The sequence below is a fragment of the Oreochromis niloticus genome, linkage group LG12 (genome assembly GCF_001858045.2).
Source record: "Oreochromis niloticus isolate F11D_XX linkage group LG12, O_niloticus_UMD_NMBU, whole genome shotgun sequence".
NCBI lineage: Eukaryota > Metazoa > Chordata > Actinopteri > Cichliformes > Cichlidae > Oreochromis > Oreochromis niloticus.
Genome location: NC_031977.2, coordinates 10,986,890 through 11,012,855, shown reverse-complemented (window position 1 = coordinate 11,012,855; position 25,966 = coordinate 10,986,890). Strand labels below are relative to the sequence as shown.

The window sequence follows — 25,966 nt, the reverse complement described above, 5'->3', positions numbered from 1 at the left end:
ATACTCTAATAGCGAGAGCACACTGTAATTAATGTGTGAAGCTTTTACTGTAATGTTTTACAACATTATTTCCATTCAGTTTTTTTTTTTCTTCTGACCAAAAGCTGGAAAATGTGGAAATTGCTCTTTCTGTGGCCTACGCACCGAGTCAGGATTATGGTATTACTCCGCCTCATGACATAAAAACAATTAAAGAAGACCTCACTGGAATCTTCTTTTTTAAAGGTTTATTAAAGTTCATTTGTAGTGCTTCCTGAGACTGTCACAAAATAGAGGAAGAATAATAGAAGTTTTAAAAGCTGAAGCCAGAATCCAGCGGGGGAATTAAACTTCTAAAAAAAACCTAAGATATTAATCCTGCTGTCACGTCGACACTGATTTCCTGTCCTTAATAGAGGGAGAATTAAGTTTTCTGATGCTGCTTAAGGGTTTATTTCCATCAGCAAAACTCATCAAAACAGTGAGGAAAACCAATCATTTTTTAAAAAGTTACTTGAGAATGATTGCGCATGATAAGCATCTTAAAATTGTAATATTGTGCAATTCTTATTTTGCGTAGCGTTGAAAATAACGGTTGCACTTTATGAGCTCGGCTGGTCTGAAATGTTGGTGATGATCCTCCAATTCATGGTCAGCATTTACCAGCAAGCTAAATGGTTACACTTGTCCGTTAGAAGCGTCTCTTTTAAATGAGCTGATTACTGCAAAGTTAGCCCGACATCCTCACAATCAACATCAGTGTAGTTTGACACTTATGGACTGTTTTCATCTGTGTGACTGCAAAAGTGGACTGAGCCAGTAACCTTTGAAAGGCAGCAGGCTGTTAGATACAACCAGCTCAGTTATGCAGTTGTCTTTTCAGTAAAAGTTGGCATGCTGTTCTAATAATTATGAATGATTTTTAAATTAAAGGGTTTTTGAAGCTCCTGCTCTTGAAGGGGTCTCAGAGATTTAGCTGATAAAAAGTTTGCTAAAAGATTTCCTCTGAATTTTGAATGTGGAACGTTTACTCCACTGGAACTGCAGTACCTGCTACACTATATATTGCTGTATCAAGTCTAGCCTCTGTTGCAAAGTGGGGGAAATAGTGGGTGGAAAGTTGGTGACAGAAGGAGCTGCAGCTTGGAGAGGGCCCACACAGACTCCAAAAGAATTACTTTGTTTAAAAGGCAGTGCCTTAAGCAATGTTCTCTCAGAGTCCAGATATCTGAGTCAAATCCCTGCTGCACAAAACAGCAAAGCACTACTAGAGTTTGAGTAGGGTTGTACTCTGTTCAATTTCTCCTCCCTGGAACAAAGGAGCGAGTGATTCATCTTAAAATAGCTTTGTATGATTTATTAATTCCGATCCATGACACAGGCTTGCTGATTCTCATTATTTTGGATTTGGGTTAGAGATTTACAGACTTTATTTGGCTTGAGGTAGAATTATTTTCCAGTTTATGAATTCATTGTCAGTTTTCAGGCACCGGTCCTAAACAAGGTTTGCATGCTTATGTTTACACAGGGTGAAATAGCATAAGCACTGCAAACAGTCGTGGTTTAACAAAGAAGTTACCCTACACGTGGCACGCAACTGATCTCGAGTGTTTGATGCAGATATACAAAGGTCCTAGATTTTATTACATTTCCATATTTTTTGTCTTATTTCATCCTCCCCACCAGACTAACTAATTTAGTTAAGGAGAAGTCTTTGTTTTTAATCATACAGAATACTTGGTAAGCTTGCTCAGCTTTCTTTTTTAAAGCGTTATATCATTTTATTCAGAAGCTCCTTTACTTGTAATTTGCTTGTAATAATGATCCATCTTGTCTGGTTCTTGTATTACCAAGAGCAGCCTTACTGAAGATTAACTGAATCACTTAACCTTTAGTACCCTTTTTCCCAAAAGACCTGCAGTGCTATATTAAATGTAAATAAAACCAAATTCAATATTTTTCAAATGAAACCCTGTATTTAACTAAAATAAAAGAAGAACAAAGAAAATAGATCAATTTTTGAAACTGGGACATTTTATTGTCATGCTTTAAAGAAAGTCGACCCTTTTTCAAATGTCTTTTTTATGTATCAGGAAATTTAAAAAAAACAAAAAACAAAAAAAACAATCTGGTGCTTTTTTGAAATAGGTAAAGACAATCTCAGAAGAACAACACACACTTACTGCTTCCATATGAATTAAGAGGGGAAGTAGCATCCAGATTCTGATAAATGCACTTAATTAACAAGCATGAATATTGATTAGTTAAAGTTTTGACATTTTGCTGATCTGAAGCGTTCAGGTGTGTGTTAAAACAGTCCCAAGACGGAAAGACTTCAGCAGCAATTGTTGCTGCCCATCAATTTGGGAACTGTTTTAAGGCCATTTCCAAACAATTTAAAGTCCATCATCCTACAGTGATAAAGATTATTCACAAGTGGAACGCATTCAAGACAGCTGCCAGTCTGTCCCAGGAGGGGACATCCCAGCAAATTCACCGGAAGGTCAGACTGTGCAATACTCAGAGAAACTGTCAAAAAACCAAGAGCCACATCTCAGGCTCTACGTGCCTCAGGTAAACGTTACATTTATCAGAGTGCGATTAGAAAAAGACTGACTAATTATAGCTTGTTTGTAAGGGTTACAGAAGAAAGCCCAGCAGCATGGTTTAGGCTAACAAAGCCGCATCTGATCCAACCATTAGACAATGTCCTTTGGACAGACAAAATGAAAATGGAGATGTTTGGCCATGATGCACAGCATCATGTTTGGATAAAACCAAACACAGCATGTCGGCATAAACACCTCATAGCAGCTGTCAGCACTGTGGTGGGGGGGTGATGATCAGCCACCAGGCCCGGGCAGCTTGCAGTCATTGAGTTGACCATGTAATCGTCTGTATACCAAAGTATTCTAGAGCCAAATGTGAGGCCATATGTTTGACAACTAACATTTGAGGAGATTTGGATGTTATTGTAGAAACACAATAAAGATTTCTGGCACAACTTCACCTACCTCCAAGGGGCATAGAGAAGAGTCAATGTCTAAAGAAGCTCCAGCAACACTTGTGGTATGAAGAAGAACAAGGTTATTACTTGATAAATTAGTTTTAACCAACAGTCCTGATCAGAGCCATCACCATAATCGGACATGAGACAGAACAACGATCCCAGCACAGCAGCAAATCTACACCAAAATGACTGGAACATAAAATAATTAAGGTTAGAAGTCAACACAGTTGAAATGCTGTTGGAGGACTTTAAGAGAGCTGTGCATAAATGCCTGCAAACGTCAATGAGCTGAAGTAAGGTTGTAAAGAAGAGTGGACAGAGACGTCTGTATAATCATCTGAGAGACTGACTGAGGTCGTACAGAAAGCAAACGCTTCAAGTGAAGTTTCTAAATGTAGTTCTACAAGCAATTGAATCATGGGGTGTACAGTCACGGCCAACAGTCATTTTTTTATTTATATGACAATAAAAGTTTTTGAAGCATATGAAGTCCTTATCATTGCTCTTCATTGATAGAAGTAAAAATGTATAATTTAATTAAAAACTGAACTCATGACTGTGCTTAGGTTCTCACACACTGCCTCTGCATTTTGACTTAGGTTTAAAGTAATATTGTTGGTCATCTGGGCTGTATGTAATATTTTTATTATGTGGTGTAAACCCATGTGTAACAGAGCCGATGACATTCCAATGCTATTCAGCATATTTTATGTACACTTATCACACGGTTGCTGTATACATACAACTCAGTCGGCTGCAGCTCACAGCCCAACAGGACAGGACCCAGTACAGATTTTAAAGCCGGCGGGGCATGATTGCGGATGCCGTGCAGGTGCGTCCGCCCTCCCCGCTGACCCCGCCTCACCATGTAAACCTTGAATCTAACAGGTACACCTTCTTTTGACTATGACTGGGTGGCTGTTGCAGAATAACTTTTGCTGCTATTAAGATGATGACTTTTCCAGAGAACGCTGTGCTTATTTAAGCATTCAAAAATTAAAAAGGAGGTTAGGGGGACTACCCAGCTCCTAAACCTCATAAAAGAAGAAATAATGCAAGATATGATTATAAAATGATCATTTTAAAAAATGAAGTAGATAAAAACATCAAATCTTTCCACATTTGAGGCTTTATTTTGTATTTAATACAGTTTATACAGCATGTTTTGGAAAATTTTAAATGAATGTAAATTTTTGGCTGGAAATAGTTTCTGAATAATGGACCACTATTGTTGTTATTATTATTATTTAACTTGCTTGAAGACAGATTTTTTTTCTTCATTCGTATATAAAAGCACACACATGAGTCGCCTGCATTTCTTTGTGCCAACAGTGAAAGCATTAAGTCACATTTCAACATGGTGCGAGGAGAGGTGCTCAATGCAGAGAGCTCTTTGCTCTCACCTTCTCTGACACATGAGGGCTCAGTCAGGAGAGTGAGAGTAATGTTGCTTCCCAGGAACCAGAGAATGAATCGGTCACTGACTGGGCTATAAAGCTTTTCTTCTGCCAGCAGTGTGATGGCACGTATACAACAACGCTTCATGCCAGCAGTTGACACAAAGCTCCCGCTTGGTCAGGAAAAACACAAATTGCCCAATGTTGTTCTGCAGCTCAGAAATCTGTGTTTCCTGCTGTAAAGACCGAGTCTTTACAAAGTGATTCTTTAAGTGGGACCATTTCTGCACGCTTTGAGGTTTGGACACCGCCTGCTTCTCTCCATCCCACGGTAGGAGAGCAGCATTAAGGCCGACAGGAGCACCGTGAAGTCCAAATCCTTGTCTGATTTGTAACCTGCTGGGACGTTTGATTTACAAGGGTGATCAGAGGAAAGAAATCCTCCAGCAGCCAGCATGAGGATGAAAGTGTGCTAAGGAAGAGTAATCATGTAGCCGATTGCTCTGGAGAAGAAGGTCAAAGCACACGCTTGTTGTCATTAAAACCTTCTTTATGTGTTCTGTGAAGTTCCTCGGGTTATAAGAATAGTATTGTCAGTCTCTATGGACTTCTTGTGATTTAGAAAGCTGGTTTTAATTGTAATTATAATTACTTTTTAACTGATTTTATATTGAACCTCATAGGCTATGGTATACTGATAAATGGATAATTCGATGCTGCACATTCCTAATTAAAGCGCACAGATAATGTGGGGTTTCTAGTGGTATAATTGCAGCAAAATTCAGGAATATAAATATATAAATGTAGTGCATACATTTAGAGGTTGGGGGCCAGAATGGTATACTTATTAATTAACTGCAAAAATTGTGCCTCATTATTATTTCTCATTACTGGTTAATTGCTTCATTGTTTCACCACTAATTCTAACATGTTGCAGAGAAAATCTCTGTCTCGATAATCTTCTCAGATGTCTAAATCTCCTTGTCCTTTTTCAGGCTTTTTAAAATACAATTACAGCACACAAGCATTTAATTCTTACAGCAATCTAAAGTCATTCCACTGCCAAATGCCAACAATACACACTAGGGAGACGACTGAGAGACTTTAAATGGCACGAAAACTCACGCTCGGTCATACAAAAAATACAGCACTGTAAAACACAGAAATTCAATTAAGTCATCTTTTTGTATTAATCTAAATCTGTTTTTATTCATATAAAAGCCTTTTCTCTTTAAATGCCAATTCAGAGGATTCAGACCCTTTAAAACACGTGAATATGAACCACCCACGAGTCTTTAGAGTCAAAATAATGAATCTAATGAAATAAATGTGAAGATTTCTTACACCTCACTAAATGAACAGTACTCCTAGCGTCCATTTTTTTCTATCAAAACTCTCCTGAGACATCCTTGCTTTATAGTATGAAGAAAATATTTAGAGTCTTAGCTTACAGTGAGGATTTTATACGTATTAAGTGTACTAAAAACAAGGAAAAGAAACATGTAAGGAGGTAACTGATGCTGTCCTTTTACAATAAATGCATTCATTCAGTGTCTGCTGCCTGTGATACATGCTCTTTGTGTCAGTCGAAGAATTAACAGCTCTGACTTATTTAGTAGAAAGAAACACATCTTTTTTTAATTTACTGAAATTCACTTATTCAGCTAAATCGTGTTTTCAGAAGTCAAATAACAATACTGGACTAATGAGTCGATCAAGCTTCATTCATTCAGAAGACCTCGAATCCTTACTTACTCTATGTGATCTATCAGAGATATATGTAGTTACAACACTTTTCTTGCACGTTCAAAATGCTCCTTCTAGTTTCTGCTTTGGCTTTATTTGTGTCTTTCTACATCATCTTGGCAAAATAGGTTATGAAATCAGTTCTATTATAAGGCTACACTGACTGGCTTCTCTCTTCTGTCTTTTAGTAACCGACTGTCGTGTCTTAGAGGGGTTGCAGAGATATTCCTCTATCCCAACGTACCTGCCTGTCAACTATCAGCTCCTCAATGCTGACTTGGGATTTTTCCTGAAGGAGGCCAACCAGGACTTCATGAGGAACTCTAGCCTGGTGTCTCGGACCGAGCCCTTCTTCATCTACCAGGCCAGAAGTTTGCCCTCTGTGAACGCCAGCTATGGGCCCCTCTCTGTGGAGCAGCCTGTCCCCTTAGAGCTCCTGCAGAGCCCGGGGACCTTTCCTGCCTCTTCTCTTTTTACCTTTAACTGGAAGGTGCAGACCTTTATCATGAATTCCCGAATTCACTTGACCAAGCCCAAAGTCCAGGTGTTGTTCTATGTCGCAGGCAGGGACTGGGATGACTACAGTGCCATCGACAAGCTGCCCTGTGTGCACATGTTTGCTTTCCATGAAACCCAGGAGGTACGTGGTACTTGCCAGCTGAGGGGGGAGCTGGGACTGTGTGTGGCTGAGCTGGAGCCACTGGCCAGCTGGTTCAGCCCACCTAGCGTCGTGCCAGGACGCCAGAGGAATCACGAAGTGTCCGAGGGCACCCCAGTGGAGCTCTACTACGTGCTGCAGTCCACAGACGCAGGGTGCCACTCAGATGAATCCAGAAAGGACAATTTCATCCGCACAAGTCAGGAAGGGCTGTTTGGTTCCTATACTTCAACGCCTTTGAGGAGGATTGGCGGTGTGAGGCTCTACCAGAACCCCACTGAGCCACCTCTTGCTGAACACAGGCTGGATAATAACTTTATGGTCTTGGTGCCAGCCACACCCATGAGGCAGAGGGAAACTGGCTCTGCTTTTATCACCGTGTCAGCCTACTCTCCTGTGGAGATGTTTACTCTCAGGTAAGAACATATTTCTTTCTGTTGTTCAATAAAATGTCTTACTGAAGAGTTTTTTCTGTCAGTCTCAGATAGTGGGGTTCTGCAGCCAGTGTCTCCTGACTCCCGTGTTATTCTTTCAGTATATTCCTTCTTAAAAATGTGGACATTATTCTTAAAAAACATTAATAAGGCCTGGTGTCACCTCACTGAAACACTGGAACAGCTGTAACATAGCAGAATCGGTTTTCCTTTCTCCTCCCTCCCTGCTCGTTTCATCTGTTCTTCTCGCCCTCCACGGTCCCCCGTGTCGGGTTTCATTGCAATATAGCTGTTCTCCATTTTTTGTAATTTTCTTAAGTCAAAAATAAAATAATGATTGATCTCAGCTTATCAACGCCACCTGTTAACCGAGGTAAGCAGTAATTGCTCTGCTGCTGTACTCAACTGATCAAATCATTATTGATTGCGAAGTCAGCTGGCAACATTAATGTAGCACACAGCCTAATGACGACGACTTCATTTCGTGATTGGCTGCACTGGGATACAGAATCAATGACTGGAAAGAGTTTGAGGAGAGTTGTCCTCTTTCATGAAGGTATTTTTGCAAGAAAAGGTGTCAGGTAGCTAACAGCTCCTTGACATTTGTGGTAAAATGATTTCATTGACCGTTTTTTGTGGCCATGTAAGAAATGTAATGTAATTTAACCCTTTTGGGGGTGAAACCTGTCACCAAGAAAACCAAAGGAGTTTGTGGTCCAGGCCAGGAAACAAGCGATACCAGGCTGTCACATTACGTTTTTTATTGTTGTTTTTTTTTTACCGTGACTAGATGAATTCATGCTCACATTGTTACTCAAAATTAATGTAATTATTACACATTATTCATTATTTTTCCTTAAAATAAACCATTACATTGCTTAATTCACTCCCAGAGCAGCTCACTACACTACTCCTTATATTATTTTTGCATTGCTCTGTAAAATGACCTGAAATGCAGTCACATAATTGTCAACAATATAAACTTGAGGCTACAGTCCCAAATGCCGACACATAATCCTATCCTAATGAGGGCATACATACAGTCTTTTTTTTATGTTTATGCATGAACACCAAAAACAACGTAAAGCAAAGATGAAATCAGGACCAAAGAGACTTTAAGGTCATCGTACAATGATTGCACGTCAGTGCTGCAAGTCAGACTGCTCATCATAGCTTTTGTTACTGCTGAAGATCAGGATCTGGGTGCTGAGCTGGGGTCAGCTTTAGCATCACTCTGGGTTGTTGGCTAGCTTTGTGTTAGCATGTTGTCTAACACAAGACATTATCTTCAGCATTAATGTGTGTTCGTCTGATGAATATTGTTAGGATCAGTATGTTGTCTTGTCCATAATTTTGTTGCCTTTTCTTTTTCTTTTAAACGATTAAACAGTAAAATATCGTCTGTGAACATTAGATGGACCAAACTTCATAGCAGGGATACACAATACCAGAAATAATACAATATTAACAGACATAGATTTACAGAATTCTCAGTTCCTTTGTTAAAAAGTTGTTTTAACTACCGACATGCTGTTTATTAAAAATGTTTACATTTTATTTTGTTGAGAGCTCACAGACCAAAATGTTAGCATGGTTGTTGATTGCACATTACTGTTAATATGAGGCATAAGGTTCATTTGTGCTAGTATTTTTGCAATGTTAGTCATTACAAACGTTTTTGCCCATGAAACATGGCTGATTTTTGGCAGTGCCAGCTTTCACAAAAAGTATATTTTTAGGTAACATGTAATTTAGGACATAATGAGGTGGATAATTTATAACGATATTGCTTCATGAAGAACAGATTTGGATGCTGGTCTTTTAGGTGCTTTGCTGAATTTAATCCCTTGGTCTGAAAACCACGACAGCATTGCTTGCATATCACCTCAATTTATCAATGATCATCCCTTGGTCACCCACATCATCCCTCCATGCCTGACTCTGCCTTTCTTACCCACGTCAAGGACAGAGCTACTGCGAGAGTTGACTAGAATGGACTAGAAAACTTGTAGGTGTATGCTGCCTCTCCCTGTTCAGAAGAATTGTAACCTTCACTGCCTACAGTACTGAAAAACACAAGTGCCATTGTGTTTTCAGAATTCTGATTAAAAAAAAGTTAAATTAAGGTAAATACCAGTTCTGGTGACATCCCAATTCATCCTGGTGTCATCTAAATTTCTTCAAGAAAGCAAAAAAAGTTTATTTCCTAAAATGTTTTTCACATTTGTTGTGAGTCTGTGCACTGCAACACAATACCAGACTTGTTATATACGGTGCCCTTCCAGAGCAGACTGAAATTTTAGCTGCGGGAAGCTTTGAGATCAAATCGAGACAATGAGCCCCTCTCTGAGCTGTCGTTTCAAGATATTTATATGAGAACAGCACATAAACCAAACTGAAAAGAAAGCAAGCAAAAACAGTTGTGTGTTAGCGTACCTTTAGACTGTGCACTTCATAGCCTATACAAGGTATAAATTATATGCTTTGTAAAATCGACTTCTATGTTATAATAACTATATTATAGCTGTTTTTATTTCGTCTTACCACAACCTCATAACTTTTTTCTAGCTAACCACATATATCTTCAGTAAGTACAGGAAGAGCCGGGTTATCTCTCAGAAATGCAGTGATTCAGTGAAGCTGCTGATAGGTACTAATTACAGTGAACAGATGAGACAAAATGATTTAGATAATTAACATGTGATGCAAATGAGGATGCCATTAATTAAAATGCATGTCCATTAGTGTAATGACTGAAGGCGATCTTAATCACACTGGTTTAGAACATTTATAAACCTCCAGAGATGCTCTAACAAGGGGTCAAACCAATTCATCAAACTATGTAAAAAGGAAAACAGAACATGTTTTAGGGACAGGATTGGAGCTGAGGTAAACAAGTTAACGGGAGCTTGTATTGTTTAGTTTTAACAAGCCAAAGAAAATTTCCAGACTTGCCCTTCTCGTGCTTCGTTTAATCGCCTACTAGTTGTCCCGAAGTGATAAGCACTGATAACTTTCTTTTTCCAAACTGCGAAAGTCTGAATGAGTTCTTTCATCAGTCAAATGAACAGGCCAGGCTGGCCGCAGAGGCAGTGCCTGTGGTGTTTTTTTTATTTGGCAGCGTTACGCATGGCAGGCGCAGGTTGGCCATCTGAGAGCGACAGATATGAAAAGGCCTCTGTGTGGTCCTAGGTGATAAGGCTGTCCTCATACATGCATTTGTTAGGACACTTAATCACCAGAGCGAGAAGACTTTGATCTCTATATTCACAACATCATTATCATTTGTGTACTACGCACTTCTATGTCAGCCATTGTTGGCTGTATCCACGAATGCAGAATGAGCTTATGATCGTGTGAAATCAGTCAAACAGACCCTCGGCTCTATGTTAGTTTAAAATGTTTATTAGATCCCTGCTCTTTAAAAGCAAAATCCGGGGGTTAGTTCTGCATGCTCATAAATTGATGCACACTATTTGCACAAAAATCCTCTTCTTCTCAATGGACATGATGAAAAAGATCAAATTTAAATGAAAGTTGAAATGGTCATTGAGCCCTTCAGTCATTCTTTCCTCTTCTCCAATTCAGTTTTCACCTTACTGTGCTCCATTATGCTGAAAGGTTCACGCTGTGATAGATATTATGCAATGAAAGCTAATTTGGAATATTCTTAATAGCCAATCATCCGGCCAATTTATTGCATTGTGAATGCACAGCAGGGTATGGCTTGCTGGGGCATTTCTCTGTTGACATGCTACTTTTAATTTGATGGGTTCTGATTTGATTCGACCTCCTCTGTGTTAATAGGCTCTGTCACTCAGGAACTGGAAAGTTTTGCTTATTTTTATTGTAGCTTACTTTCCTCAAACGCGGACAGATTTTGGTGTGGAGCATATCGTCGCTGCTTGTAGTTACTATCATCAGTCATCCTGACGTGAGCACATTTCTATTTCCTGTCCCCTCTCCCTTTGATAAGCCATCATCCACTGGAAAAAAACAAAATGGTTTAAATGTCAAATGAAAGAGAAAATGGCCTGAATTATTCTAGAAAAAGACCATTATGGCTAACATTTTAAACTCCATTATCACCATCTTACATGCACAAGGTGGAGGTATCTAGTTTGGAGGGCACCATGTTTGAAATATTCCAGGGGCAGTGCAATTTACATTGGAATAGAAGAGTCTTTACCAAATGCTCCTTTTAATTTGATGAACTGTTGAATTATTGAAAAAATGCATCATCCGAGGAAAAAAAGAAATGGAAAAATTGGAAACTACCCGTCCTTGGACAGCCGACATTTTTGTGAAAATATTTAACCACATAAGATTCAGTTAGTACCATACAAGTGCTCCTTTTAAAATTTCGAGTAATGTACAAGAGACTTGAAAAAAGGATGTTAAAGCAGAGGAAGCACAAAACTGCAGTTTTGTTGTGGCCACTTGAACCAGGCTCCAAATGCATGTCAGCGCCTATAGACTCCCAAATTTAGTGCCTTAAAATCATGTTTACAGTCTATTGTTTCGATCTCTATGAATAGTTCATGACATTTACGAGGGATGAATTTTTAATTTATAGCTCATCCACCTGGATACTAGAGGTAGGGGCATGGCCACTTTAATTAACAGTTCCTCTAGATGTCTGCTAGACCCCAACCGTCATGTAATGCAGAGATTGGGGACTCAAATGTGTGGAGGCACACTTAAAGAACAAAAAAACAGCCCTTTATTAGATGTCCAAAACATAAATCAGCCTGTAAAACCCAAACTATTAAAAAAACAAACACGAGGTGAAGCAACAGGATGAAAGATTAACATACCCTGAGATACTGAACAAAGGAACAACAGGACTATATAAACTCACACACTGAGGGCTAATTGGGTTTACACACAGCCGGGGGAAACAAGACACAGTGGCATCATCTCAATCACAGGGGAGGAAGTAAAAGTAGATACAAGACACAGAAGACAACTAACCAGCAGTTAGTTAAACAGGAAGCAAGAAATGATAACTATCAGGGAAACTCAGACAGAAAAGTCAACTTAAAAAGGGACAAAAACATAAAGAAAACACAGATGGGAAAAACAAAATGAAGAAACTATTAAACTGTAAAATAAACAGTAACTGGAACTAACACACGAAGACAAGCAAGCAGAAATGTAACTCTGAAAACTCAAAAGTCTCTCTGGGTGTAAGGCCCAGGACCACCACAGGACAGGACCCCCAATAAATGAAGGTACTGAACATAATATTTCTGACATATTTGTAATGTTGATGCATTTTTATTTGAGTCATCCAACAAACATATTTAACTGTGGGCTGTGTGGTGCAAGTTTGGTGAAATTTCAGTATGTTATCAAACAGTTATTTAGCTCTAATGTGTGTTAGCAGACATGTGCATCTCTGCTGAGCACCAATACGGTTTATGGATGCAACTTGCTAGCTAAGCGTGCTCATCCAAATGTTGTAAACTGTGGCACCGAACAGCTAACATGACAGTGGCAAAAATGCTTAAAATGTTGGGTCCAAAACAGTGGGTGACATCACAGTGGCTACAATCTCTTCTTAAAAGTTTATATAGTGTACACAAATTTAAATGAAATTTAAACATCTCAAACCACATCAGTTCTCCCAGCTCGGTTTCAAAATATTGAAATACTCCCTGGTGAAATTTTCTGTCTGTAGTACGATTTTTGGGAGAATAATAAAGAAGAAGAAGCAACAGCGGCTAAAACAAAAACTACCTACTTAATTGTTAACATGCTTCAAAAAACATTTTGAATGTCAATATTTTAGAGGTGCTTTAATATAGATAAATGGCATAAGACATGTAGCTGACACAGCATTGACTTTATTGTGTTCAAACAAAGATTGAGGTAAAAAAAAATGTAATTGAAAGTAACAGGCAGTAATTAGAGACCGCGGAAAGAAATCTGACAAAAGAAAGTAGAAGCACTATAAACACAATTACAGGGAGACAGGTCTGACTGCTGCTGAACAGTTTTCTGGGTGAAACTCTAAGTGGCAGTCGTGCTGCTGTATCTCATCAGACGTTGTAAGTCGTCATCCAGCAGAAAGCTATTATTCCACAAACACATTCGAGTAAATGTTAGATTGCTTTTTCATTACACCATAAACCATTATTTACACCAAGCTTAAAAGTTTACTCTACATGCAGCTACTTCATTACCAGATGATATAAAGATAGAGATTTTAAACTCCTCAACGGGGTTTAAGATGTGTTGTGGATGTTAATTGATATAATCAAAGAATAGGTTGTTGTGAACAAAGCTGGATTAAGCAGGATTAACTATTTGATTGCTATGGATTGCATAGCTGTACGCCTGCTTTAGCGCGCCCCCACTTTGTTAGGTTTGGGAGAGAAACTGTTTCAAATCATATTCCTTTCTCATGAGGCTGTTTTATCATGAACAGCAGTCGCTCTTTGCAGTGTCTTAAAGACATTTGTGCAAACTAGCAGCCTTTTGCAAAGGAGAGCCAAATGAAAGAAAAGACATTGAAAAGGCACTTTAAACTCATTAAATTTAACATGCCAGTAATGTATAAGATGAAGTCATTATCATAATATGTTTTCTGGCATCACTGTGCAAGCTACTTAGTTTGTTAGGTGTCACTGATAATTCATCATTATCTCCCAGTATTATATGCTTCATATGCAAATCAAATGCAATGAAGGAAATTATTTTAAAGGATATTTTCCTGCTGCAGTCTCCAGCGATATAAAGTGAGAACCCAGAGCACAAAAGGAAATTGCTCTATTTTCTGTCTTGGTGCAATGCTGCCGTGCAGCATGAGTCACTGTATGGTGAGGGCTATTACATGTACATCGTCCTCCCTGCTGGACTTTGCTATTATTTTACCAAAAGATTTCGTCTATTTAAGTGACACATTTCCAGAGCAGAGCTTCTTCGGCACATATACACTCATTCTCATTTCTTTCCATGTAGACAGACAAAAAGTAACATACTGCTGTAATTCGGGAACAAAGGATCACACACAGACACAACTGGTGATGGATTGGAGATGTATTATTAACACTGGAGTGGAGATTGGGGCTTGTCTGCTCATTTCGCGCAGCGTTTACTGCAAAGTAAGCAACGACTGAGCGTGACTGCATGTTGACCAATGCAAGACGTAGCCTCACTTCTTCCGAAAGTAACAACTGCCATTTTTCTTCTCCTTCTCAAACTTGCAGTCTTCAACCTCCGGTGACATAGAGTCAAGCGGATCGAGGCACTCACTTGAGGCAATTATAAATTTTTAGTGCACCTTTCTCCGGGCTTTGTACAACTTTTTTTCAAACAGGCACTAGTACTTCATAACACGTGTAAGATGTGTAAAATGGGGAGAAGTTCCCATTTAATACAAAGAGAAAAACACCTATTTCATGAATATCTAAAAATAAAACAGCAGTGGTACAATGTGGTTTGAAATTAATATTTAAAGGAGGCAAAGAGTTCAGAAGGGCGTGCCTCACATAAAATCTTAGCTTGATAGATGAACTATATTTTTCATGGAGACACCACAGAAGAAATCAGACAGGAATTAGTGTCATAGCAAATTTATTAGACACCACGCAGACAACTGATGCTGAGTGTAGACTTTAAATAATCAAAGATAAGCAAATGTTACTAGTTTGTTCTAAGAGAATCATTATTACAGTTTTGTCCAATCAAGAACTTAAATCTGTCAAAGTTAATATGAAATGTTTCAACTTGAGGAAGAGGTTCCCCTAAAAACTGATACCCAAAAACCTTCTTTGGGTATCGATGCTGTTAAATTGGAGACTTGTGCAAAACCAGTAGATGAGACACGAATTGTCATCTGTGCAACCACAAATATTGTTGCATTTGTTACATTTGTTACCCGTGCTTTCTCTGCGTGGCAGCTGGACTACAAAAGGGTGTTGTGACTGCTTCGTGTGCGCCTGTGCGTGTTGCACAGATGTGCAGGTGTGTACACTTGACTGAGTACACACGGCTGAATGTCTCAGCTGTGTGCCAGGCAGATAAACACCGCTGATCTTCTGCATGCAGTTTGTTTAATAGTGTGCCTCCCGTGGAGAACATCCTACCAAACATTTGTTTTCGAACAGATTTCAATAAAGCTGTCAGCGAATTTGCAATAACACTGGGCATCCATTTGTGCGTCTGTGTGTGAACAGGAGTGCCTCGGTGCGCGTTTGTGCTAGTAGGCGAGTGCTCGTGCCTGCAGAGACGTGTTTGCGCGCGAGCACCCTGCTATGCTCGCACCCTGCTATGCTCGCACCGTTAATACCGAAAGCTCCACGAGTGGCTGTGATGGAATCAATTTGCATCTTCTTTAAAAGGCAGTGCATCAGTGAACAAATTACCTACCATCACGCTTCATTATGTGTACTGATGGACAACAGTGACTAATGTATGCAAGAACCAGTGGCCTAAAATATCAGCTGTGGTGGGATTGAGTGTACAAAATCATTATGCCAAAAAGGGTTAAAAACCTGACCTGAGGTAGGCTATTATCCAAAATACTATCTTTGAAAGAGTGGAAGGTAGGATTTAATTTTCCAAAAGGCACAGTTTCCTTGTATTACATTTTCTACTACAAAATTTTAAGAGTAAGTGCAATCTTTCTGGAAATAAAAGAGAAACATGCAGTACAAGTCCAGTAAGTCGCTCACAATTAATCAGTCAGAAATAAGGCCCCAAAACAGCCCATGAGATACATAAACATAATAAAGCTATGAAGAAGTGATAAGAACAAAGACAATATGGCAAAAGACAGTCACATATTACACATATTATTACATTATTATGCATATTAATATTATTTGGTCAATATGACTGGAGAACAGCTATGGTATTAATAAAGGTTAGACTATTTGAAACATTTGAAAGCTGGAAAAATGTCAACTGTGCCATTAAGATATGGGAGAATGTGATGGATTATTCTGCAATGAGTGCTTTTTCTTCGCTCTCCTCTTTTCACTCTCTGTGTTTACTCTGTATTTAATAATTAGTTATTAATCTCTGTTCCACAGTGTGTGTTTTGTCCCATCTCCCTCCACTCACACCCTACCAGTCTGATGACTTGCTGAGTGTGGTTCTGCTGGAGGTTTCTTCCGTGCTTGTTTGTAGGGGCTTGTCTGATTGTTGAGGTTTTCTCCATATTATTATATTACAGTATAAAGCACCTTGAGGCGACTGTTGCTGTTACTTATATAAATAGCACTGAATTGAAATCATTCATTCTATCAGCCGTAGTGGCCTTTAATGATCTGAGAGCAAGTACAGAAGAAATATGAAAATAGAATTCAAATACAGGCTTAGATTAGGCTCAGTGTGAATTTGATATGAAGCCCACAAGTACAAAAATTTGATCTGTTTTAGGATCATATTGAAGCTTGAAGAATAATAAAGTTATAAAACTGTAACCAACAGGAAACAAGAAATCAAAGAATGAGGTCATGTACAGGAGTCTGCCTTTATTACTGATGCTCACTGGGGGAAACACAAGGACTTTAGATGTTATTAAAAACTTTATGCCCTCTTACTTATCTTCCAGGAATAGTGACACTGTTGAGATGTGATGCTCACAGTGTTGTCTGTGATGTGATATGCGATGACCCCGATGGAGGTCGCGGGCTAAAATGAGTGTCTCAAGGAATAAAGTTGTTCTTTATAATACAAGTACTGCTGTAGCTTTAACCTCTTTGGGCCACAACTACTGTCAGAACTAGGACGCAAAGCATTGTTTCTAATTACGATTTTGTATTTCAATTATTGCACCAGTTATTTTTCCAGTGAATTTCTTCAGATTGTTAGAGCGTTAAAAACAGTTTCAAAAACATCACAATTTCTGAAATCCCAAGGTTTGCATCTAAGAAAAACTGTCTCTCATATTAATTTACAAGGATATAAAAAGTGAAAAAAGAAGCAGTCGCTAATACTTGAGGGGCCGGGACCATGGAAATTAATTTTCTGTAAGCCCGCCTTCACTTTATCAAGCGGTTCACATGGGACAAAAGTGTCAGGATATTTGCTTCTAAATGTCTCTGTATATTAATTTGCACATTAACAGAGTCACTGATTCTCTTAAATCTTCATACTACAAACAATACACTCTGGAGTAAAGACAGATCGAATCGCAAGTCAGGTCCTCTTAAATCATGCTGTATCAGCTCCAGGCTTGTAGCTGCAGACCACTAATGGCTGAAGAGAAAAGTCTCAATAAAACAGAAATAAATGAGCCTTTACTGAGGTTGAGAAATAAAAAAGCAGCGGGAGGCCTCCCTCTTTTCGCATAAGACCCCAACGTGCAGACCAAGGCACTGGTCACATCCTCATATCAGATTCATTATAGTCCAATCTCATTTGAAAGCCATCATCCCCAGCTATAAACAGGCACTGAATCAGCAGCTGCTGGGGTGCTTCTGCAGGGGAGAGCATGTGATGAAAGAATAAGAAAATGCCTTGTCATTTGTTGGCAGGCATTGAAGCCGTAAGCCATTTTCCTAAAACAGCTTATCCATTTGAAAGTGGAAGAAAGAATTACTCTGGGGAACAGATATAGGTGATTAAGACGAAACGTATCTGAGAAAAGGACTTCAAACATGCATTAAATAAATCTTGTCAGACGTCTCCGCGTTGTTATGAGTAATTTCTTTGTAGTTTGTTTATATTTAGCCTGTGAGAGGTTTCGGTGTGATTTGGCAGCCGACTACAGGTAACGTTCGCGTTTCCAGTCGGCTAATAGCATCAGCAGCAGAGTCCTCGTTGGAGGCGATGATACGCGAAAAAAGTAGAAATAAAATAAAGAAAGAATGTTAACAAAAAAAAAGAATAAACTACCCCGGTGTACAGCTCTTGTGAATTTCAAAGAGCTGATTTATTTTTATGTAGTAAAGAGTCTCCTCGTGTGTTCAGTATGCGTCGCGGCGGGTGCTACAAGGTGTCAAACATCGCCCCATCTTGTGCTGAGTTTGCTGATTTAAAATTTGGCTCATTAAGTTTGTTAGATTTTTATTAGCTTGTAGAGAGTCTGGCCTTGGCTCGGTGAGGTTCTGTTAACAAACACAGCTGCCAAAAGCTGGGTACACCGAGAGGCAGCAGCAGAGCAGAGGGATACTAAACTCCAGCATATACACCCCATTGTTCCCACACTGCTCCGTGGGGGGGCTCCTATTATCTGTCTGGGATCCTTGTGACGGCTCCCTTAGTGAAAATACAGGGTTGTAAACCCACGAATGGCTTTCATATATTGACCGTATACCACTGGATGTGTGATGGGATTACATCATATAGTTTTTTTACACTGCATGTGTTTATTGCCCAGTAAAACTTGTTTAGAAGGAAACATAAATGTATAGTAAAGAAACAGCAGCTTTTTTAAAGACACAGTATTTATAAGCTCTAAGCTATAGAAATCTATACAGCATCTTCTCTGCCGGCGTGCGCACAGTTCCACTTTCAACCTTATAGTGTCCTCTGTGGACAAATCCGTGGCCAGCACAGGTCCGGATGGAAGAAAGGAGTTTCTCTCGATTTATCATTATCTGATTGTTGGTATATTTTGCGAGGAGGTAGCGGTTATTGGGTTGGGAGTCACATAATCCAACAACCTGTTTTTTCCACAGGGAGCATCAATCCTGTGTAGCTGCGTGTGGCCAGACAAATACTCTGAGACTGCGTAATTGCAGGGCTTTGCTGGTTGCCTCAGGTGTTTGTGGAGCCCATGCAAGAATCATATAATGGGCTTTGAGATGTCTCTCCGGTGTGCATTCGAGATCCTATCACAACATAAGCCTCGATATGCTGCTGCCTGTACTATAGACAGTCATTGCCGGCTATAAATAAGCAAATTTGTCTTGTTTAGTTACATTTGTCCTAATAAAAGTAGGGCAAATATAGCGAATAAACAGAAGAAAGAACCAAAGGATTCAGGAAATAGCCTACTGACAATTAAGACATAAAGATCACACCCTAGACTTTATGTTAGACTCTGTTAGCGAATCATTTTATGCTTGTGTCTCTTTCTGTTCAAATCAGTGGTTACATTTGTAACCGCCTTGTACAAATGTTACTCATAAGACTAGCATGTTATTTGGATGTCGATGAATACGAAATACATTAAACCTCACAGTAAAATATCCTGCTGGAAGGCTAATAGAGGCCAAGCTCTCACTACTGATGAATATATTGACAAGAACAGAGCCTCAGAGATCACAATACATTTCCCGCTCCCTACATTATACATGCAGCGGTAATTATGTCTTTGTAGAATGACTGAATTAAATTACAATTATTCCTTCTATCTGTTATTCAGTCCTAATTAACTGGTAGGTTTTATTCAATCCACTGCCTTTTACTTAGACTTTCCTTTGCCCCTCACACTTTTATTCCCTTCTAAGCGCAAACATGATCAAAGCAGTTTTCTTATAATTAATTACAGTCTCTAAGCTAGGGCCCCACTTTAGCCTGTAGTTTCATGTTTAATTTAGGGTCAGTAATTCGTAGATTCTTCCAAGCGCACAGTAACAGTTATCTATATTCAATTCTGACTTTAATCTTGTTGTAAACTAAATTATATTGATATTATTAAGAAGGATTTAAATGGCATCGAGAGGCACACTCACCTCTGACCACATCCCTTACATAGCACACTTATTGTAATAAGATTCGACTAAAAGATCGTGCATTCATTGCCCTCATGATGACCCCAGAAATATAGCATATAACACCCAAACCTTATCTCTTTGGCTCAGTTTGACTGTATTGTCCATTAAATTGTGAATGATGCTCAGCTTATTAGCGGTCGGGAAGTACAGAGATATGATTTAATGGTGTTTCTTGGAGGGAACACAATAAGACTAAATTGAATGGTTTCCTTATTCACTTTCACGGACTTTAATGTGCCCTTAAAACTCTATAATTGGCACTGTAACTGGTCATATTATATCCTCCCTGACACTTGTAGCCACTTGTTCGTTGACAGTGGCTAATTATCTCACATAGTTGCATTCTGGAGGTTGTGGGATGTAAATAAAAAGTAGTCAGCAGTTAAAAACGTGGTGATTCTCAAGGGCTGTCTCACTCCTCTGTAGTTCAGACTTCCAGATAAGAAGAGACACCAGTAAAATTATAGGACTATCCTTCCACTGTGTATAAGGAGTAATTTAATCACTATTAGTAGTCAGAAATTGGAAAGACTTAAGGCCATATTTTTGTGTGTGGATGCTTTAATAAATTATTTAAAAGCCTTAATTCGAAATAGCTCCATGACAGTATTTTCTTAAAGGATTTTTTAAAGTAAGTGAGATGAGAAGATCAATAAGACTTTCATGTCTTTCCACCAAATCTGATGCCAGATATCTTAGCTTAGCTCAGCACGGGTGGAAAGTGTTAGCTCATCTCTGCTCAGAGATAACAAAACACTTGAGCTCATTAATTAGGAGAGTATCCTGTTCATGTAATCCTCATAAAAACAACACATTGTGTTTCAAGCATCGTCCTGTATATCACTATATCCATGGTCTGCATCGAGTCTTGCTTTGGGCTTTTATTTAATCATTATCTTCACAGATGACCTTGAGTTCAGGTTCAGTGGTTTAAGCATTGAACTGATGACACTTTACAACAGATTTATGTATTGCAATGGTGTTACTGCTCAAGCCGCAAACTGAGCATTTTGTACACCCTAATGTGCAAAACTATCCTAAGAAAAACACAGAACCAAATGTCCCAAACAATGCAAGTAATTTTAAAGCTAACTCTTAGAATCAGCTTAAGACATAAATGTACCCAATTGCACGGTTTAGATTTCTTTGTCATGGATGGCCTGTTGTATAAATTCTTAGTGATTTGGCCTTTCGGGAGGCATCATGCTGTGCAATGTATGAAAAGCCCAAGGACACTAGCTCTTCTGGGACTGAAATAATCAGCGTCTGCTGTTTTTTTTTTTTTTTTTTTTGATGTGTTAATTTAAATTCCAGAAAGCACTTGAAGTCCAGCCAAAAGGCAAACAGGGACACTTTACATTTATTTTGTGTTGATTTTTCTATACTTGTGACAGTAAAACCTGCACCGTTTTTGCTGCCTGCTGCATTTTGTTGTAAAACTTTGCATGACTTACCTGGTTTTATCTAGCTCGGGCAGAAGCGTCACGGTATTTAGGGTGGATGTGCCTCCATTACCCTTTTTATGATCTTCATATTGGATTTCTTTAGGTCAAAAAAAATAAAAAATACGGTTTGCACATAATGTCTGTCCCAATTCTGATGACTGCTGTGCAAAATCGTGCTGCCGGAAAGCACTTCATATGTATTATTTACACAGTTCGCCCCCACAATGTGCCGTAATTAGTGTGTATCTGGTTGATCCAGAGATCAGGAAAGTCAAATGTAGCAGCAGCTCTGCTCTGTACAGATAGAAGCGCAGCCCCCTGTGATCACAACCCCCTGTCACAGGGCACGGGCCCTCCTCCTCAGATCCGCATCAAATCAATGGTGTCAGACACAGTGCCATTATACTTCCATACAGTAGACAGATTTTCCCCTCTTCCTTTCTTGCTTATAGCTGCTTTGCAGTGGGAGTACCAAGCATGTTTTGAATGCCTAATACTAATGTGTCCTGACATTCAAATTATAAGATCAGTTTCTATATGTATGCGTGTGCTATACAACACCATGCAGTTGTTCTGACACCATGCACTCAAACCACCACTCAGACTCATGCACTGTAGTCCTGTCTTAATTAGGATGCCAGAAACCCTTTGTGTTAAAATGCAGTTCACATGTTTTAATTAAAAATGAATCAGAAACACTTGCAAATCCAGACTAATTGTCTAGTTTTTCCATGTTTCCATAGCTACCAAGTCATCTCCAACCAGGAAGTCAAATGGGATTCAGAGCTATTCTTTTTTTTGTGACCACTGACTAACCCATCCGTTCAAAAAGCAGCTCCACAATGAAAGTGAATAAAGAACATATTCAGGTAAAATTACCTGTAAGCACAATGCCACCCACATTCATAGGCAACAGTTAGCAAACTCCCCATCCGGCGGATATGTGAGCATCCTGGGATTTGTGCTCATCTTTTCATTCATGTTGTATATTTCAACTATTTCTCCTAAATATATTTTTGTCACAAATCTGTTGCTAAAATTAGGACTGTGTCTCAAAATTCTGCTCATTTTCACTTCAAAAGGGCGAATAGACCAGATAAAACCTTCAGCCTCTTGTTGAGCCTGACTTGAAAGAATCTGGAGTATATCAAATGTCAGGAGGGGGGCACGAACGTCTGAATAAAATGTCAGAACAATCCTTCCAGATCTTGTTGAGACGTTTCATTGTAGTATCCCTCCATAGAGCCATGACTGTACTGTAGAATGACTTCAATTATTTCTTCTGCTCCAATATTAGTGAAGGAATTGGTCCCCATCATGGGAAGCTCCGTGCTGACTTATTTTAAACGTGACAAAGCTCCTGCTCAGAGGGCCACATCAGCTGCATGATAAAGGAAATCTGCAATACGTCTTTATCTCCTCAAATCAACAGCAGTGTTGCTGGAGAGCAGCGGTGACTGAAAAAAAATGTCATCAAGGAAGACGAGTGTTCATACAGGCTGCCTCAGTGATTAAAATGACAATCTGTTTGTGCTCACAGCTTGATTGCTGGCAGTCTGTAGCTTCAGGGAGCTTCGCCCAATCTTTAGTTATCTGTGAATTCTCCACAGTGAAATTTGTCATCAAGTCTATATTTCATTAGAGCAGCTCAGGTCCTTAAAAAGGCCTTACATTTAAATTGTCATTCTTGTTTTGCTGTTGGTAATTTGTCAGGTAAAGCTGGGTTTGTGACCTTGCATTATGTGCTTAATATGCTTAATTTACTATAAAGCTTGGTAACATTTACAATAATAATTCTTAATAAATGGTAGGTGCATAGTTAATAACATTTTATTCTTAACAATCAATTTGTTATAGAAGTTAGCTGGTTTGTAAACCACTCTATAAATATGATTTAGTTGTTATTATAAACTTAAAACTGATATTTTTAAGACTTTGCAAATGGTTAATAAATTGATGCAGTGCATCTATAAGCAGGATGTGAACTATATGTTATATGGGTGTGTGGGTATGGGTATGTGTTTTATCAGGGATTCCAGATGAAATGTAGTCTCTGTGACTAAATTTACATGCAGCATCCCTTTTAAATCAGCATAAACATAAAATGATCAGTAATCTCTGACAAGTAATTACCAAATATGGTATATAAAATGTGACGTGTGATATAGTTCAGAAACATTAGCATTAATATTAATTATTTAGTAAACATTGGCAAAATTGTTTACAATAAAATAACTATTTAATAGTTTATGTAACGTGATCTTCAGACCTTGTTTGCTGTTTCTGGAGGACATGAAGTTTCAGACTTTGTAGGAGGCAGATTACATGATATCCAGTAACAAAAAACAAGGTGGATGTCCATCCATCCATTGTCTTACATTTGTCCTTATCTAGGTTGTGGGGTGGGTGGACTGGAGCTCAGGAGGCAGAGCCGGTCATCTACTGATCGGAAGGTTGGTGGTTCGATTCCTGGCTCCTCCAGCATGCATATAAATATGCACACTGTGTAAATACATCCCAAATATCCCTGGGAAAGATACTAACCCAAGTTACTCTCTGATGAAAAGAGCAGGCAGATGAATGTGTGTGAATGCTTAAATAGAAGGCACTTTTTTAAAAAAGCATAGAAGAAAGTGTGAAAGAAAGAATAGGTAATAAGGTAATGATAAGGCCATAACAATCAGTCCGTTTACCATACGCCAGCTACAATACCAGTGAGAGGTGGGATACACCCTGGACACGTTGCCAGTCTATCACAGGGCTACCACAGAGAGACAGACAACAATTCACACCTATGGGCAATTTAGAATCAGCAATTAACCTAATCCCACCAACTGCATGTCTTTGGACTGTGGGAGAAAGCCAGAGTGCATGGAGAGAACCCACGCAAACACAGGGAGAACATGCAAACTCCACACAGAAAGGCCCAGCCAGTTGATGGAGTCGAACTCAGGACCTTCTTGCAATGAGGCAAACCACTAGTGCCAACCACCGCGATAAATTGCATTGCCACAAAACTGTTGCTTCACATCCTGCTTACTTGACTAACTTCTAATCTGAGTTTATATACAGGTGGTTATTATAAAGTCTTATCCACTTACAAAGGAGATGTAAGTGTGTGTGTGTATGTGTGTGTCAAATATACTATTTTAATCAGCCATTTCCTCATTCGCTCACTCCCCTGATGGAAATGGAGCAGAAATCTACATTATCAAAATGCAAGCTCCCTTCCTTACATTTCATCCTCTTCCTCCTGTAATAACCTTTGGAAGAAACTGTTATTAACCTGAAGAGCCCCTGTTCTTGTAAAAGGAATATGGAGGTAGAATGTGAAATGACTTAAAGATTAGATATGCCAGGAAGTCACACAGGGATAATGTAATATTTGGCTTGAACTTGCAGTGTAGTGCTTGGGCTTCTTGTTTAAATGAGTGATTTGATGGAGATGTTGTGCCTCGCCTTTGCTGAACAGTATATCTTGATAATGCAAACATGCTTCCCGAGTATAAATTAAATGCTCTTCTTCTTGCATCTCAGTGCGCTGGATCTACATCTGCCTCGGTGTTTACAGCCTCTGCCCCAACACCTCGGGATTTGACCACTCAGATGCTGAACTCTGGCATTTTACATGCACTTCTAGATTTGGTTATGTTATTCAACTGTCTGGCATTTCCAAAGGTCACAACCTTTACTTGTTCATTTGGTGCTTTTGATGTCAATGTTTCTGTGTTCAACATGAGTTTTCCCGGGACAGATGTCAGAGGTCTGGGCCTTGTTAGGGCAGCAGAAGGGGCTGATCGGTACGATTGATCAATCCTCAGCAGGTCCTGTGTGATCTTTTCTGCCTCTCACTCCCTCCTTTAACTGCCAAGCCTAATCAATACACCAGTGGTTCATCCAAGACAGAAGTAGAGAATTAAAGGTCCAACTGTGGCAAGATGTGCAAATCAGGGGCCATAAGAAGAGAAAACACCAAATCCCTGATCCCAGTCTTCTCCCTCAAAAATTCAAAATTCTGCGCCTCGGATCTTTACACCGTACGCTACAATGTGCGCCTTTCCTATAGAGAGCAGACCTGTCCTGTATGGTGTGTATTTTCCATAGAGAGACACTGAGAATATGACAGGTCCTCCTGTAGCATTAGGCATTATCTGACAGTGGGGAAAGAAAAGCAGAGCAAAGTGGTTGGTCTGAGTGGCTAAAGACTGAGAGTGATGAACCACGGTGGCCTCTTTCTCTCCTGTGAAAGGAGGCTGGGCTCATCCTGCAGCAGGAAGGTTAAGGATTTATCATTGACCAGAAAATTCAAGTGTGTGTGTGATCAGGGTGGCTGGCCCAGCTCTGGGCTAAATGGAAGACTAATGGATAGAGGGAGCGAGCCTGACGGGCTCTGAGGAGCCCTGTTCGCTCTCCCTCCACCTGTCATCCATCACATTTCCAGCTGATACTGGGAGATAGCTGTGCCACACTGGTGGGGGGGGGCAAAAAGAGCAGGCAGAATGAGGGACAGCACCAGCTGGACGAGGACAGGGACACAGATGTGGCTACTACATGTCTTTAGGAGCAGTCGGTGTTTAGCAGCCATTTTCATCCCCAGATGGAGGAAGAGAGAAGCCTGTC

General features: G+C 39.4%; 1 protein-coding gene across 1 annotated transcript in view; it reads left to right on the top strand.

Moving 5' to 3' along the window:
- si:dkeyp-14d3.1 (transmembrane protein 132C) overlaps positions 1–25,966 on the top strand; it is a 143,760-nt gene that overhangs the window by 18,542 nt on the left and 99,252 nt on the right. The window contains exon 2 of the mRNA XM_005473090.4: positions 6,321–7,206. Coding sequence (XP_005473147.1) covers positions 6,321–7,206 — 886 coding nt within the window. The remainder of the gene's footprint in view (positions 1–6,320; positions 7,207–25,966) is intronic.